Consider the following 14051-nt stretch of genomic DNA (forward strand, 5'->3'; position numbering starts at 1 on the left):
CATCGCATTTGCGGTCGACAGTGCATCCCTGGACGCCTGCCCCCGGTGAGCCAGCCTCTGTCTGCGACTGCTTGAGACCCGGGCTCTGAGTTAGAAGCACTGGCTCCTCGGGAGCCCCTGCTTTGCTTAGTAAATCATTACAAGCTGCCTTAGGAAAACACCTTTCCAGCTGAGCAGACCAAGCCCTTGCTGGACGCTGGGCTTCCCCACGTGCTGCAGCACAGTGCTTTGCTGTCTGTCCATCCTCACCTGTGCGTGTCCACTTCATTCCTAATGTTGAAAAAAAAAAAGTGAGAGAGAGAGATCTGGAACTGGAAAAAAACTGTCTGGAAGTCTGGCCCGGTGGGGAATGAATGAGGAGGACAAGAGGGTTATGGGAAAGGGGGTCTTAGGCAGCCTGAGAGAGCTGCCACAGCTAAGGACCTAGTCAATGCATTATAAACCTTATTTTCAGGGTAAGTACACGTCTTAAAAATTGCTTAAAAACATATTTAGTTTACATGATGTTACAGTGGGGTAAATAATATGTATTATTAAAATAGTCTAAGTAAATATTTACACAACAGACCAGAGCAGGTCAAAGAGAACCCTTCTGATCTAACAAGTTCATTCTTCTCACTTTTGAGTTTTTTTTTAAATTTTAAAAAATATTTCTGTAAGAAAAAAATAATAAAATTCAACTATATTCAAATATATGAATTACCAGACTAAAGGCAGGAAACTGAGCCAGAGGCCAAACTCAGCCCCAGACCCCAGTCTGCTCGGCCTGGGCACCGCGGGGGTTTCTCAAGTTTCCTGCACACACTTGCCCCCATCTCAGCACAAGCCTGCTGTCCCTACAGCCTGACCCCATCGGCCCTGCAGTTTTGTGTGATGGACGACTCCACTGCCTCCCCAACCTCTCATCCTGGTTTTTCAGACTCCCTGGCCTTGTGACCTGGGGAACAGGACACACTCAGAGACGCTAAGTGGACACACAGAGGCCCCGCTTCACAATGGGCCTGGGAAAGGGGAAGTAACTTCTCACATGGTCACTGTAAATCTGTAGACAGTTTCGACACTTGGGCCAGGGGGAGTTGCAATGGTTCCTTAGAACAGGGTGGGATCTGAAGAAGCCTTGCTTTGTCTTAACATCTCAATTATTTTAAACTGAGATTTTCAGCTTATAGAAACAGGTTGAGCTCTTAGAAGCTTAAGCTGATTCTGGGAATGCAAGCTCTAAAGACAAATGTAGGCAGCTTAGTCCATGAGACACATCAGCCAGCAAAGGCACAGGACGATGTGCAGTGAAACCTGCAAACAGTTTGCACTTCTTAGTTACCTAATCAATGACACAACAGGAAGAGAATGTTGAAATTCTCTCAAAGCAGAAATGTTTCTACTTTGGTTATTGTAATTCTACAAGTCAATTCTTTAGCTGAATTATGATATTCTTATTTACATGTTGAAAATACTGGTCAGAATGTTTTGCAGCCAAGAATTATATATATAAAGTCATTCTCATATTCAGTGGGTTATCTGATTTGCCTACGATTTGACTGAAAGAAAGCGGCGTAGTTTCAGGTTAACAAAACCCGCAGGATGTCTAGCTACAGTAAAATGGCAAAATACAGTACAGAGCGGGAACTGTAACTCACATTACCCCTTTCATGTGAATTCAATAAAATCCCTTAAGAAAATTCTAAAATGGCATTAGATAAAATACAAACAAGTATGTACAACAGATGCAGAAAATGCCACATGCATGTAACTGCTTTAGTCACGTGCTGCTCACGCTACGTCAGAGCGCCCATCTAAGAGACTGCGTTCTTCTCATTTGCCACTACACAAATCCCCTTTCCTGTGTGCTGTGTGACGGGGGAGTCCCACGGAGGAGACGGAGGAGACAACGCAACCATCTCAGGCTCCGTCTCCTCAGGCAGAAGCTGGCTCCCAGCCCTGGTCTTGGGTCTTCGTGCAGCCTTGGGCCAGCTCTCACATGTTATAAGCCACGTAGATGGGGTCTAACTGGTCAGCCAGGAAGCTGTCCCGGAGGTGCATCCTCTGCTTCTCTCCTCTGGAATTGATGGGGATGACGCCTGGGTCCACCACAACCACAACGCCCACGATGAGGTAATGCTCTTCCAGGACCACGTTGGTCACCAAGGGAACCAGGTCTAGGGCTTCATGTTCAGAGCCGCACAGTTCCACGACCACCACAAGCAAGTTGGTCCACGTGAACACAGCACTGAAATGGGAACGACACTCCGTTAGCAGGCTGTTCCATTTGCCCGTCATCCCTTACACAGCTGTCCACAAACTGCCTTCTGAGTGGGGCCCCATCACACTCTGCTGAGGATAACCTTGCCCCTGGAACCATTCCTGACGAGCTGAGCCAGGAAACCTGTTAGTTTGAAGTGGGACAGGAAATTGCTAGTGGCTCACTTGAACTGAGGACACGTGGCTTGCAAAGTTCTGGGGGTCTGGGGGACAGAGAAGCTCAGAGGAGAGTTTGAATAAAGTGGATGCCCATATGACTCTAGACAATCAGTGAGCACTGGTTCCTGGCGGGTTTCCCAAGACCCAAGCTACCCAGAGTGGCTTGGGAAGCTCAAAAACAGCCATTATTTTGATGACCTTTCCATTAATTATTTTCTTTCTTTTTTTTTTCTTTTTAATTCTTAAGATTAAGAAAAAAAGAGGACTTGTTTTATTTTTTATTTGCTTGTTTTCTATATTTTTATTTGCAAGGTTGAGCATGAGGGGAGAGGGAGAGAGAGGGAGGGAGGGAGGGGAGACAGAGAGAGAGACAGAGAGAGAGAATGAATGAATGAGAATCTTTCATCTGCCAGTTCACTCCCAAAAGCCTGCAAACCAGGAACTCCATCCAGGTCTCCCACATGGGTGCAGGGGTTCCAGTATCCCGGCCACCATCCACTGCCTACCCACATGCATCGGCAGGGGTTGGATCAGAAATGGAGATTAGGATAATCACAAATACAACTGCAAGGAAAGATGATATCAGATAAGCTATTAACGCCCACACAAGTGTCTCACTGTATGAGAAGCATCACCAGCCAGTCACTCACACTGAGAAGGGTTACTGGACTGCAAGATAGGACTTCATTTGTGTTGTGTAATGTTCAGCTACTTTAAAAAACATTATAATAGTCAAAGAATACTGTGCAAAATATTTGGCTGCATTAAAAGTAGAATGTCAGAAATCAGATTCTCTGCACTGTCTCTCCCAGCTAGGCAGCCCCTCTCAGATGCTTCCTGGTGTCCAGAGTCTAGCTGTCTAACAAGGTTCTGAGCTTGGCCAGTATTGCTCAGGTCTAGGGGATGACAGCTGGGGGTTCCAACCAAGAACATGTTCAGACAAAGAAGTACCTGGAAAGCATGAGCATCCATTTGCAAGAACTGAGGTTCTTCAGCCTGAGGACAAATTCACTAACTTGAATATGCATTGAAAACACTGGGGAAGGTGTTGTGGTCTAGTAGCTCCAGCCACTGCTTGGGACAGCCACACTCAAGCACTTGACCCTAGCACCTATGTGAGAGGGAGAGTCAGAGGAGTTCTGGCCTCCAAATTGCTGTAGGCATTTGAGGGTGACCCAATGATAGTAGATCTCTCTTTCCCCCGTCACTCTACCTTTCAGAGGAAGTAATCTTTGAGAGAAGGAGAGATAATTTCAACAGGTAAAATTTGGGCTCAGCGCAATGGCTCAGTGGCTAAATCTTTGCCTTGCAAGCGCCGGGATCCCATATGGGTGCCAGTTTGTGCACCAGCTGCTCCACTTCCCACCCAGCTTCCTGCTTGTGGCCTGGGAAAGCAGTGGAGGACCCTGCTTTGGGATTCTGCACCCATGTGGGAGACCCAGAAGAAGCTACTGGCTCCAGCCAGTGCAAACATTTGGTGAGTGAACCAGCAGATGGAAGATTTTTCTGTCTCTCCTTCTCTCCTTAAATCTGATCTGCCTTTCCAATTAAAATAAATTCTTAAAATCTAAGGTTTTAATTGAGGGACATTTAGTTGATCATTCCTGCAACGCGAGGGCAAGTTGACGAGGGAAGACGCTGTTCTGCATGAGCCCACCTCTCACAGCTTACAAAGCACAGACTCCAGGGAGCCTTCTGGGACTCAGGAGGGATACAAGGGGGATTCAGGATGAGGAAGTATTGTGGGAAGGCTGTCTTCCACTGGGATTTCTGATCTCAAAGTCACAATTCTTTCCCCCAGTGTACACTGCCTTCTGGACAGATGATCCATTAGGGATCATACGGTGGGGAAAAAAAAGAAAACACACACACACACACACACAAAACCAAACAAACAAAAAAAGCCACCGAGCTCCAGGGCATGTGTGGCTTCAGCCGGCTCCTGCGAACAGGCCTTGGTGGCCACAAGAGGCCACAATCTCTGCATTCCCCCCCTCCTGTGTGCTGGACCAGGGACGCGGGTCGGCAGTGTGCAGATTACCACTCAGCGATGCTCCTGTGGACCCGCGACACGGACGTCTCGATGTCGATGGGGTGGTACCTCAGGCCCCGCAGCTCCAGCGTCTCATCCAGTGCTCCCACCACATACAGGGCGTCATGCCGCTCTGACAGAAAGTGCACAGAAAGGTGTTTCAGAAGCCAGCGGGGGCTGCCTGTCCCTGAGACACACTCCTCAGGGCCTGGAGCACTGGGAGCTCCCCTCCGGGAGGCAGAGCTGTGTGGGAGAAGGACTCAGCATACAGGCTCCGCACTCTCAGTGCCGGGAACTGTGTGCGATGCTGTGACACAAAGGGACACAACACACGGCCTGCTCGGAAGCTCCTGTCGGCTTCGTGGGGCACTGGAACCCAGCAGGTTAGCTGCAGAGGAGAACGTGCAGATGTTGAGGAGAGGGGCAGAGCACACCCCCAGCCCAGCCTGAGGTTCAGGGAAAGCTTGAGGAAAAGCTGATGCCAGGCTGGGCCGGGTGGAACCAGGAGTCAGCCTGATGCTGCTGCGAGGGAGAGATACGCGGAGTCACTGGCTCTGGGAGTTCACAGAGAAGTCAGCTGTAAGAAGCGGGTTTCTCGGAGGTGGGGACAGGCCCGTGACCCAGGCAGGACACAGGAAATGATTTTGTTTAGTTTTCTGGAAAATCTAACCAGATGTGATAGGAACAATCCAAGAGAGAAGGATAAGGAGGTCTGGCAGAGGCTGCCACCACAGGATCAACATTCTGAAACAGCAGCCGCAATCAGCGCAGGCACCCACACGCCTCACGCCCCAGCACGAGGCAGCCAACACAGACCCTCCCGGGACCCCGCAGGCAACAAAGGTTAGATCACTCAAGGTCACACGGCCAACGGCTGCCCAAGGCACGAGGCAGGAAGGGCGCCCTTATCTCTACTGTCTCACCTTGGGTTCCTCCCCACCCCTGAATGTGGAGAATGGAGGGTGCTGGCCAGCACAGGGCAGATGTGGGAGCTGAGGAGCAGCCCGGTCCAGTTCAGGTCTTTCGAACCCAGGGGGTTATTTGCACCAGTACCTAAATGCATGGCACATTTCCTGTGGGGAATTTCTAAATGGCTGCTAATGGCACTAAAGAGAAAGGCTGAAAGCAGACGGCAGCGAGCCTGTGACAGTCAGTGGGGCAGGGGGCAGCCGCAGGGACCCCCACACCAGAACCCTGCCCCAAAGCAGGCTTGTTTCCAGCGTGAGACCTGGAGGGGCCAGGCAAGCTTTAGCAGGGACAGTTCCTCAGGGAGCAGAGCTGCTCCTGTGCTGAAACGGTGCATAGGAGGCAAAAAAAAAAAAAAAAAAAGCTGCAACGCCTGTCCGAGGAACCTGTGCAGGGCTGGGATGCAGGGCCACCAGGCCCAGGGCTTCGTCCTGCCAGGAGTAACTCCCCCACCAGGCACAGCAGTACTCCTGCCGGCTGCTCCAATCCAGGGCTCAGACTGCACCGGCGGTGGCCCCAGGGCACCTCTCCTTGACACTCTTCCTAGGGCAGTGTGTCATTTATAGCATATCTCCATCCAGTGTGCGCTCAGGAGCCACAGAAGGTGGTCATCACACACACACACACACACACACACACACACACACACACACACACACACACGCACACACAGCACCACAGAGTGCGAAGGTGCAGTGGACGGTACCTCCGGTGGCAGCTGTGAGCTCTGTCCTGCGGACAAAGCCCAGGTAGCCTGTCCGAGCCCAGAGCGTCTGGGCGGCGTCCCCGAAGCTGAGGCGAGTGTTGAAATGGTCAGCTTGAAGAGTTTCGCTGTCATAGATGGTGTAGTAGCCACTGGCCGTGTGCGGACTGTTCACCCAGATCTACAAAAGGAGGGAGGGGAGATGTCTCACCACAACGTACAACTAAGGCAAGTCAACCCTCTTGGGACAGAGCACTTTGATTTTTTTTGGATCACATTTTTTTTGTATTAACAATAAAACTAATAATAAGGCAGTGGGCATTCACTAGGTGTTTACCATGCACTGAAGACAGATGTATTTCACGTACCTAACTTCTGCTATACATGACATGCCAATGAAGCTCACGTTCACACAGCCGCGTTCCACGGCCTCCCTGGCTTACTCCTCACCTGCTCTCAGAGACCTGCAAAGGCCTCAAAAGGTCATGAGCAGGCTGATTCTAACTGTGGCATGATGCCTCCCTGCGATACCACAGATAGCAGTGGCAGCTGTTGGACTGCTACCGAGAACTCCAAAGGTGCAGTAAGATCAGTGTTAACTCTTACTGTCACTGAGGGGACGATGCGGGAACTACTGCTATTGGCTGATGAGGAAGGCTAGGCCCAGAGGTTAAGTAACTTTGTCCAACACTGGGATGCTGTGACTGGTAGAGCCCCGGTCACCCAGCTGCTGTATTTACACTCCACACAAAAGCGGATACATTCTGGGAGACCACACTGGCATGAAGCATCAGGAGATGATGAACACGGCCCTCTGCAGTCCCACCGTGTCGGGCAGGAGCTGCTCCTTTCCTCTCGGGCTAGGAGCACGGCAGTCAGGGAATCTGGGCCTGGTTCTCCTTCGTGTGCCTCAGTCTCCCCTTGAGCCTCGTCTCCCTCACTTTGTCCATTTCAGCCTTGGGCCTTGCAGGAAAAGATGAGCTCAGTGTACAGGTTAGGAAAAGCTAGCTGGGCGTTTTGTTGGCTTCCACAGTGTGCACCCTGCGGACTCTGCAGAGCAGACGTGAGAAGTGTACACACCTCTCCCAGGTGAGAGTCTCCAACGGGGCCTTTGGTCTCTGGATTAACGATAACCACTTTCACTCCAGGTAAAATCTATGGATGCAAACACAAAAATTGTCAGGCTTAGTAAAATCCACTGGCCTACAGGAAATGCAGGGTCAGCTGCTGGGGGTGCAGGAGCGACGCAGCACGGCTATGCCGAGGGGACAGCCAAGACACCTGTGCCTGCTCGCGAGACTAGCTGCCTAATAAGACCCATGCTCGAAAGTAAAACAGGAAAGCAGCTTATCGCCCATTTAAAGGACAAACCCCTGTAGACCAGGACGGTATCAGTAAGTCTTCATACAACTCAAACATACCACTTCCCTTATTTGTGATCTTTCCTGAGAAATCACTGAAGAAATCACCAACAGAAATGGCTGTCGGAGGCACAGCTGGAAAAGCTGCATTCCTGACCTCAGCTGGTATTCCCTAGGATAGAGGGGTTTAGCACCCGCCTGGGATCCTCCTCAGGAGGAAAAAGCAAGAACCCAATTCCGGGAGAGAGGAAGCTCAGGGCCCAAAGAGGAGGAGGAGCTTTCTGGCCACCCCGCTCTGCCCTTCAAGCTCGATTTCTAACGAGTGAAGCTCCTTGGAAAGCCCCAAGATGACGGCCTGGGTTCAGAAACCCAACATCTTTTCTAGAGGAAATAAAAGGCAGAGACTGCCCCCTCTAGTCTGAACCAGGTACTGCGTGGGATTGTGTCATGTCTTGGGGTGCAACTGATGCTAAAATGGGGGCACAGGGAGACTGGCCTGGACAAGAAATCAACCTCAGCCCTCCGTAGAGTTCAAATGGCAGCTGTCCCCATGGTGCTGACACACCACTGGGCAGTTTCGGCAGGATTCCCTGCTTTCTCTCTGCTGTTCAGAATTCTCAGGTGTGGTTGCTATGTGGGCTAAGGCATGGGAAGCTGCTGTGGATGCTGAACAGTGCATGCAGACGTCACGTGGTATTGCTCACCTAGCCACACCTTGCATTGAGGAACACTGCATGTTGCTGGCCATGTCAGCTGGATTTTTAAACAAGTCTATGGAAACTGAAAAAGGTCAAATGTAGTATTATTCTCCCTAGGACTATATGGATCTGAAAGTATCAGCTAAGCTAAAGAACTTGATTTATTTCCAGATTCCATCTAAGCCTTGTTTTGCATTCTAACATATGAACTGACTTCAGGTTTCTTTAAACTGAACCATGCGTCCAGCCGGCTGGCCTTCCCAAGGGCTCACAGACCCAATTACCTTTCCAGATTCTGAGAGCAGCAGACTCTGGGGGGCGCCCCGCTCCACCAGACGGACCCTGTGGGAGAACAGTGTTTCTGTTTACAGGCCTTGTAATAGTGAACCCACCACGCCAGCTGGGGTTGTCTACTGTCTTCCTGAGACCTCCCAGCTGCCAATCCTTCCCACACTAGAGCAGGGCTCTCCAAACTCAGCACTAACAAGGTCTGGAGCAGACCACTTTGGTCATATGGGGCAACCCTGTGCATCAGGGATATCTGGTAACATCCACAAGCTCTACTCACAAACCTCTCTGTTGGTACAATCAAAATGCTTCTAGACTTTGTCAGATGTCCTGTGGGTGGGGTGGTGTGTGCGTGCAAAACCTCTTCAGTAGGAAAACAGCGCAGGGAGGGGTGTGGTGCTTCAGGACCTAGGCCACCCATTCAGCCTGCTCTACACTGGGGTCTGTTTCCTCCTCAAGCCCCTGGGGGCGGAGGCAGGCTCTCCCCCACACTGCTTAGATACACTGCTGTTTCAGAACCTCCACTCTGTCTCGGTTACTGCACCTGTCCCATTTTATACATGTAAGCTCTTAGCGGAAGGAGTCTATTCATCTTAATTTGTATCAAATGTCACAAAATGCTTTTGCAAAGGCAGAAACTAAGTGCTAGATTTTAATATTAAAAAACAGTACAGCTGGGTCTGGGGCAATGGCCTAGCAGCTGAAGTCCTCACCTTACACGTGCTGTGGCCCCATATTGGCGCCAGTTTGTGTCCTGGCTGCTTCCCATCCAGCTCTCTGCCTATGGCCTGGGAAAGCAACCAAGGCCCAGAGCCTTGGGACCCTACCCCCACGTGGGAGACCTGGAGGAGGTTCCAGGCTCCTGGCTTGGCTCTGGCTATTGCGGCTACTTGGGGAATAAATCAGCGAAGGGAAGATATTCCTCTGTCTCTCCTCCTCTCGTATATCTGACTTTTCAATAAAAATAAATAAATCTTTACTCTGAAGCATGACTAGGGGTGGCTGAGCCCAGCAGCCAGGGAGATGTATCTCCTGGTATCCCAGTTTGTGCCTAACCACCATCTCCAGCCACCAGGCAGCTTGTTAACAGCCCCTGGAGCTCTCTCAAACAAGTGGAACAAATGGAAATAAAAGTTTTTTGCTGCAACTTGAAAAAAAAAATTCTAAAAAAAAAATGTATAGCAACTGTGAGCATTAGAACTTTGTTATAAACACACACCTTATCAACTGTTCACAATTAAAAGGAATTCCTTCCCTTTTCCCTATTTGCTTCCTGGGAGACAAAATCCTAAAAGGAAGCAGGGAAAATGCTGATGGTTTAAATTGTGCTCTGTAAGGGGACCCCACAGGGGTGAGCACAGTGAACCATACCTGTCGTGTCTCAGTGATTTCAGATCCACGTATACAGTAGTTGGATCGGGCCCTGAGGTACCCTAAAGAAAAAGAAATGAATGCATCGTTCATTTAAAATCAACAGAGAGCTTAGCTGTATTCATGAAAAGAGTTAAGCTGTGTTCTGAAAGCTCACTTTTCCTCCACTAAGCAAGGCGCGGTAGCTGTCAATGACAGGAGAGCACCCCCTCCAAGCTACATAAAGTCAGACTCACTTCTAATCCCTCTTTGGTTATTTGCCTGCCAAGAATAACATGGCAAAGTTGGGATCCGGCCAGAGAAGGGAATATAGGCTTATTTGTATTTTGTTGGGGGTAAAAACAAATTAAAAAAGACAGAGAAACAGAAGGTTAGAGAGAAAATCTGAATAAGACTCCCACATGTTCTTGATTCACCCTCAGGGACGATAAGACGACAACCTGCGGGTTAACACTGACCTGGTCCTAGCTGCTGGCAGGGTGCCAATCGCTCTGACCCAGCAGCCAGTGAGCCCGGGCAGCCCTGTCAAGCAGAGTGCCCGTTTCTTCTCTTTACAGACATGTCAAAAACAAAGGCCCAAGGTCTGCCTTCCGCGCCTGTGTTCCCGAGCATTCTGCTCTCCCCATGAGTGAGCTAACAGGACCTCAGGACCATCACCTGTAAGCATATGGCCACGTTGACTCTCGATCCGAAGGTGGTGCTGACGGCCCGCGGGGACAGCCCAATGTCCTTGAACAGCTTGGAGAAGGACTGCTGGAGCGCGATGCGGGGCCGCTCCTCTGCCACCACCACACAGGTGCGGATGCATGACAGATTGATCCCCCTCGTCTGCAAGACACCCACGTGCACAGGCTGAGGTTAGCAGACCAAGGAACTGAACAGGAAGGCTCTCTGCTCTCTGTGGTCAGGAAGACCACCTTGGCTACACAGAGAAAGGTTGCTCTCAGGAGAGCATGAGAAGCATGACACTGAAACCAGTACCTGCTGGTCACCTGCTCACTGTCTCTATCCTTTCTCTTTCATATAAAACCTCAGGCTCTTCAAAGGTAAATGCTGATGTTTTTCTGTACCTTAGATTTCTCCCTATTAAATGGGACTGAGGTGAAAACAAACTTAGAACTCTAGGCCTCTTATCTTCCTTTTTCCATTCGTAAGGGGCTACTTCTCTGTTAAAGAACAGTGAGTGTACTCAGCCAGTTTCACATGCTGCCATACACACGACTTCTACGGACACAGGCTATTCTGATCTTGGAGGCAGGCTCCAATTACTACTATTCTGAAGTTTCAAATTCTACTGGGGAAAACCTATATTGGAAGCCACAGCTTCCTTCTTTCTATTAATGTCACTCCTGACCTTCTGCAGTCATACTAAATTCTGAAAGAGCACTGCATTAGAATGGTGGGAGAGCTACTCCTCCTGAAGTTGTAGAACACCCACTGCCCTGATGGTACCCCCGACTCTGCGGTTACTAGCCCTGACCCAGTTCTTTCAAATGCCTTAATACCTGTGGTAGCAGCTGCTTCTCACCTTTAGCACCTCCACTTGGTTTCCAAGCCCCTTAGTGCAGAGCTCCATGACCGAATAGGAGCAGAAAGTATCCCTTATTTTGTATTGGTTGACGGTAGCAAGCCAGAGAAACAGGTTGTTTTCTAACTCCATGGGAGGAATTAAGATGGACTGGTGGCCTGAATAGACGCTGCAACAAAGAAAGGCAAGAGTGGATATTAATGGTTCATCCTAGTCACCAGAACAGCATCAGTTCCACAAACAGCAACTAAGCCTGAAGGACAGTGTTAAGGTCACAACAGGTGGAGGGTCTAAGAACCAGCTGTGTTTCTATGCAAACTACAAGGCATGGGTATTATAAAATAAAGCAGGCTGCAGTGAGTGTGGTAACCGAGATGTGAATAAAGGACATTGAGACCACAGAATAAAGAGCAATTCATTCAAGCTGGGAAAGCCAGGCTGGGGGTGACAGTGCTTCACTGAGTAGGCGACACTTGGGCTGGGGTGTGGACAATGAGGGGGGAATGGACAGTGATGGGCGGGAGCAGGGATGGTGGGATGCGGCTCCAGCCAGGAGATGCATACACAAAGGCTGAGAAGTACGGAGTGCGCAATGCTGTCAAAACCAGTACTCGGAGCGCAGGGCGCATGGCTGAGCGAGGGTGAGGCAGGCCAGGAGGGTGGGAAGTAAACCCCAATACGAAGGGATCTTAGGCGTTATCCAAAAGGCAGTTGTAGTACTGTTATTATTATTACTACTTTATTTTAGAGATCAATTTATTTATTTAAAAAACAGCATCTCTGACAGGGAGAGGCAGAGAGCTTTTCTATTCACTAGCTCACTTTCCAAACAGCTGCAATGGTGTGGGCTGGCCAGGCCAAAGTCAGGAGCTTCCTCCAGGACTCTGACAGGGGTTCAGGAGCCAAAGCACCTTGGCCATGTTCCAGCACTTTCCCAGGCACAGTATCAGGGAGCTGGACTGGAAGTTGAGCAGCTAGGACTTGAACTGACACCCATATACGTTGCCAGCACTGCACAAGACAAAGTATAGCTCACTGGCCAAATCACTGACCACCCCCCCCCCCACACACACGGGCACTGCTTTGGGAAGAGTGGGCCAGCAAGGAAAAAGAATGGGCATGGGAACTACAGCAATAGTGTCTTTGCATCCTGTCTAGTCTGCAGATAATTTTTATTTTTTAAAATATTTATTTATTGGGCCTGGCGGCGTGGCCTAGCAGCTAAAGTCCACACCTTGAACGCACAAGGATCCCATATGGGCGCCGGTTCTAATCCCGGCTGCTCCACTTCCCATCCAGCTCCCTGCTTGTGGCCTGGGAAAGCAGTTGAGGACGGCCCAAAGCTCTGGGACCCTGCACCCATGTGGGAGACCTGGAAGAGGTTCCTGGTTCCCGGCTTTGGACCGGCGCAGCACCGGTCGTTGCAGCCACTTGGGGAGTGAATCATCAGACGGAAGATCTTCCTCTCTGTCTCTCCTTCTCTCTGTATATCTGACTTTGTAATAAAATAAATAAATCTTTCAAAAAAATTTATTTATTTAGGGCCCCAACGTGCAGTAGCCTACTGGCTAAAATTCGTGCCTTGCATGCACCAGGATCCCATATGGGCGCCGGTTCTATTCCTGGCGGCCCCGCTTCCCACCCAGCTCCCTGCTTGTGGCCTGGGAAAGCAGTCAGGATGGCCCAAAGCCTTGGGACCCTTCAACCTATAAGGGAGACCCGGAAGTAGCTCCTGGCTCCTGGCTTCAGATCGGCTCAGCTCAGGCTATTGCGGCCACCTGGGGAGTGAATCGTCAGACGGAAGATGATCTTCTCTGTCTTTCCTCCTCTCTGTACTATCTGACTTTCCAATAAAAAGTAAATGAGTCTTTAAAATTTTTTTATTTATTTGTTTGAAAGAGTTACATAGAATCTCCCATCTACTGATTCAGTGGCTGTAATGGCTGGGATTAGGCCACGCAATTCCATCTGGGCCTCCCATGTGGCTGGAATTAGGGCAAGCACTTAGGCCATTTTCCATGGTCTTCCCAGGCGCATTAGCAAGGAGATGGACTGGAAGTAGAGTAGCCAAGACTCTGAACCTGTGCTCATATGGGATAATCATGTCACAATTGGCGGCATAACCCTCTGTGCCAATGTTCGTCCTTTGTACAGCCACTGCAGCCACTGTGGGAGAGAAAGACCCAGAGCTAGAGATAATGCCCTAGTTTCTAGTTTGGGTTTTTGGTGAACACTGCTAGCCTAACAATGAAGGATACGCTGAGGAACTGTGAGGCACCTCAAACGCTCATGAAGGAGGACAAAATGCAGGAGTGAGTAAAAGCTCTCCTGGTGCAGAGAGGAGGGCCTGTCCTTCTGCAAGGGGCAACCTGGCCGAGGCAAATGTACTGCTTCCCACACCCCAACACGCGCCTTTCACCCACTGTGTTCTTTCCTGCCAAGCCTTGGGGGTATGCCCTTGGCTGCCAAAGCAGGACATATTTCCTCCAGGTGTCCTTCTTCTTGGCTGTGATTCCATACCAAGGATTACAGGATGGAGTGGACAGTGGGTTACAGGATCACTGCCACTCCATAACCAAGTGTAAAACTAGTAACAGAAGAGAAGAAACGAGAACACGGACAGAACCACACAGACATCTGAGATAACTAGGTACGTAAATTCTCAGGCATCGGCATTGCATTAAAA

General features: G+C 50.0%; 1 protein-coding gene across 2 annotated transcripts in view; it reads right to left on the reverse strand.

Annotated features, from left to right (window-relative positions):
• Positions 1 to 1730: 1730 nt before the first annotated feature.
• The window catches only part of DIP2B (disco interacting protein 2 homolog B), a 206762-nt gene continuing 194441 nt past the window's right edge, over positions 1731 to 14051 (reverse strand). For both annotated transcript variants that reach the window (XM_058673818.1, XM_004598967.2), the window contains exons 31-38: positions 11366 to 11534; positions 10495 to 10665; positions 9838 to 9899; positions 8463 to 8520; positions 7200 to 7274; positions 6123 to 6300; positions 4460 to 4583; positions 1731 to 2227 (exon numbers count right to left, since the gene is read on the reverse strand). In XM_058673818.1, coding sequence (XP_058529801.1) covers positions 1975 to 2227; positions 4460 to 4583; positions 6123 to 6300; positions 7200 to 7274; positions 8463 to 8520; positions 9838 to 9899; positions 10495 to 10665; positions 11366 to 11534 — 1090 coding nt within the window. In that variant the 3' untranslated portion in view covers positions 1731 to 1974. The remainder of the gene's footprint in view (positions 2228 to 4459; positions 4584 to 6122; positions 6301 to 7199; positions 7275 to 8462; positions 8521 to 9837; positions 9900 to 10494; positions 10666 to 11365; positions 11535 to 14051) is intronic.

The sequence above is a fragment of the Ochotona princeps genome, chromosome 15 (assembly GCF_030435755.1).
Source record: "Ochotona princeps isolate mOchPri1 chromosome 15, mOchPri1.hap1, whole genome shotgun sequence".
NCBI lineage: Eukaryota > Metazoa > Chordata > Mammalia > Lagomorpha > Ochotonidae > Ochotona > Ochotona princeps.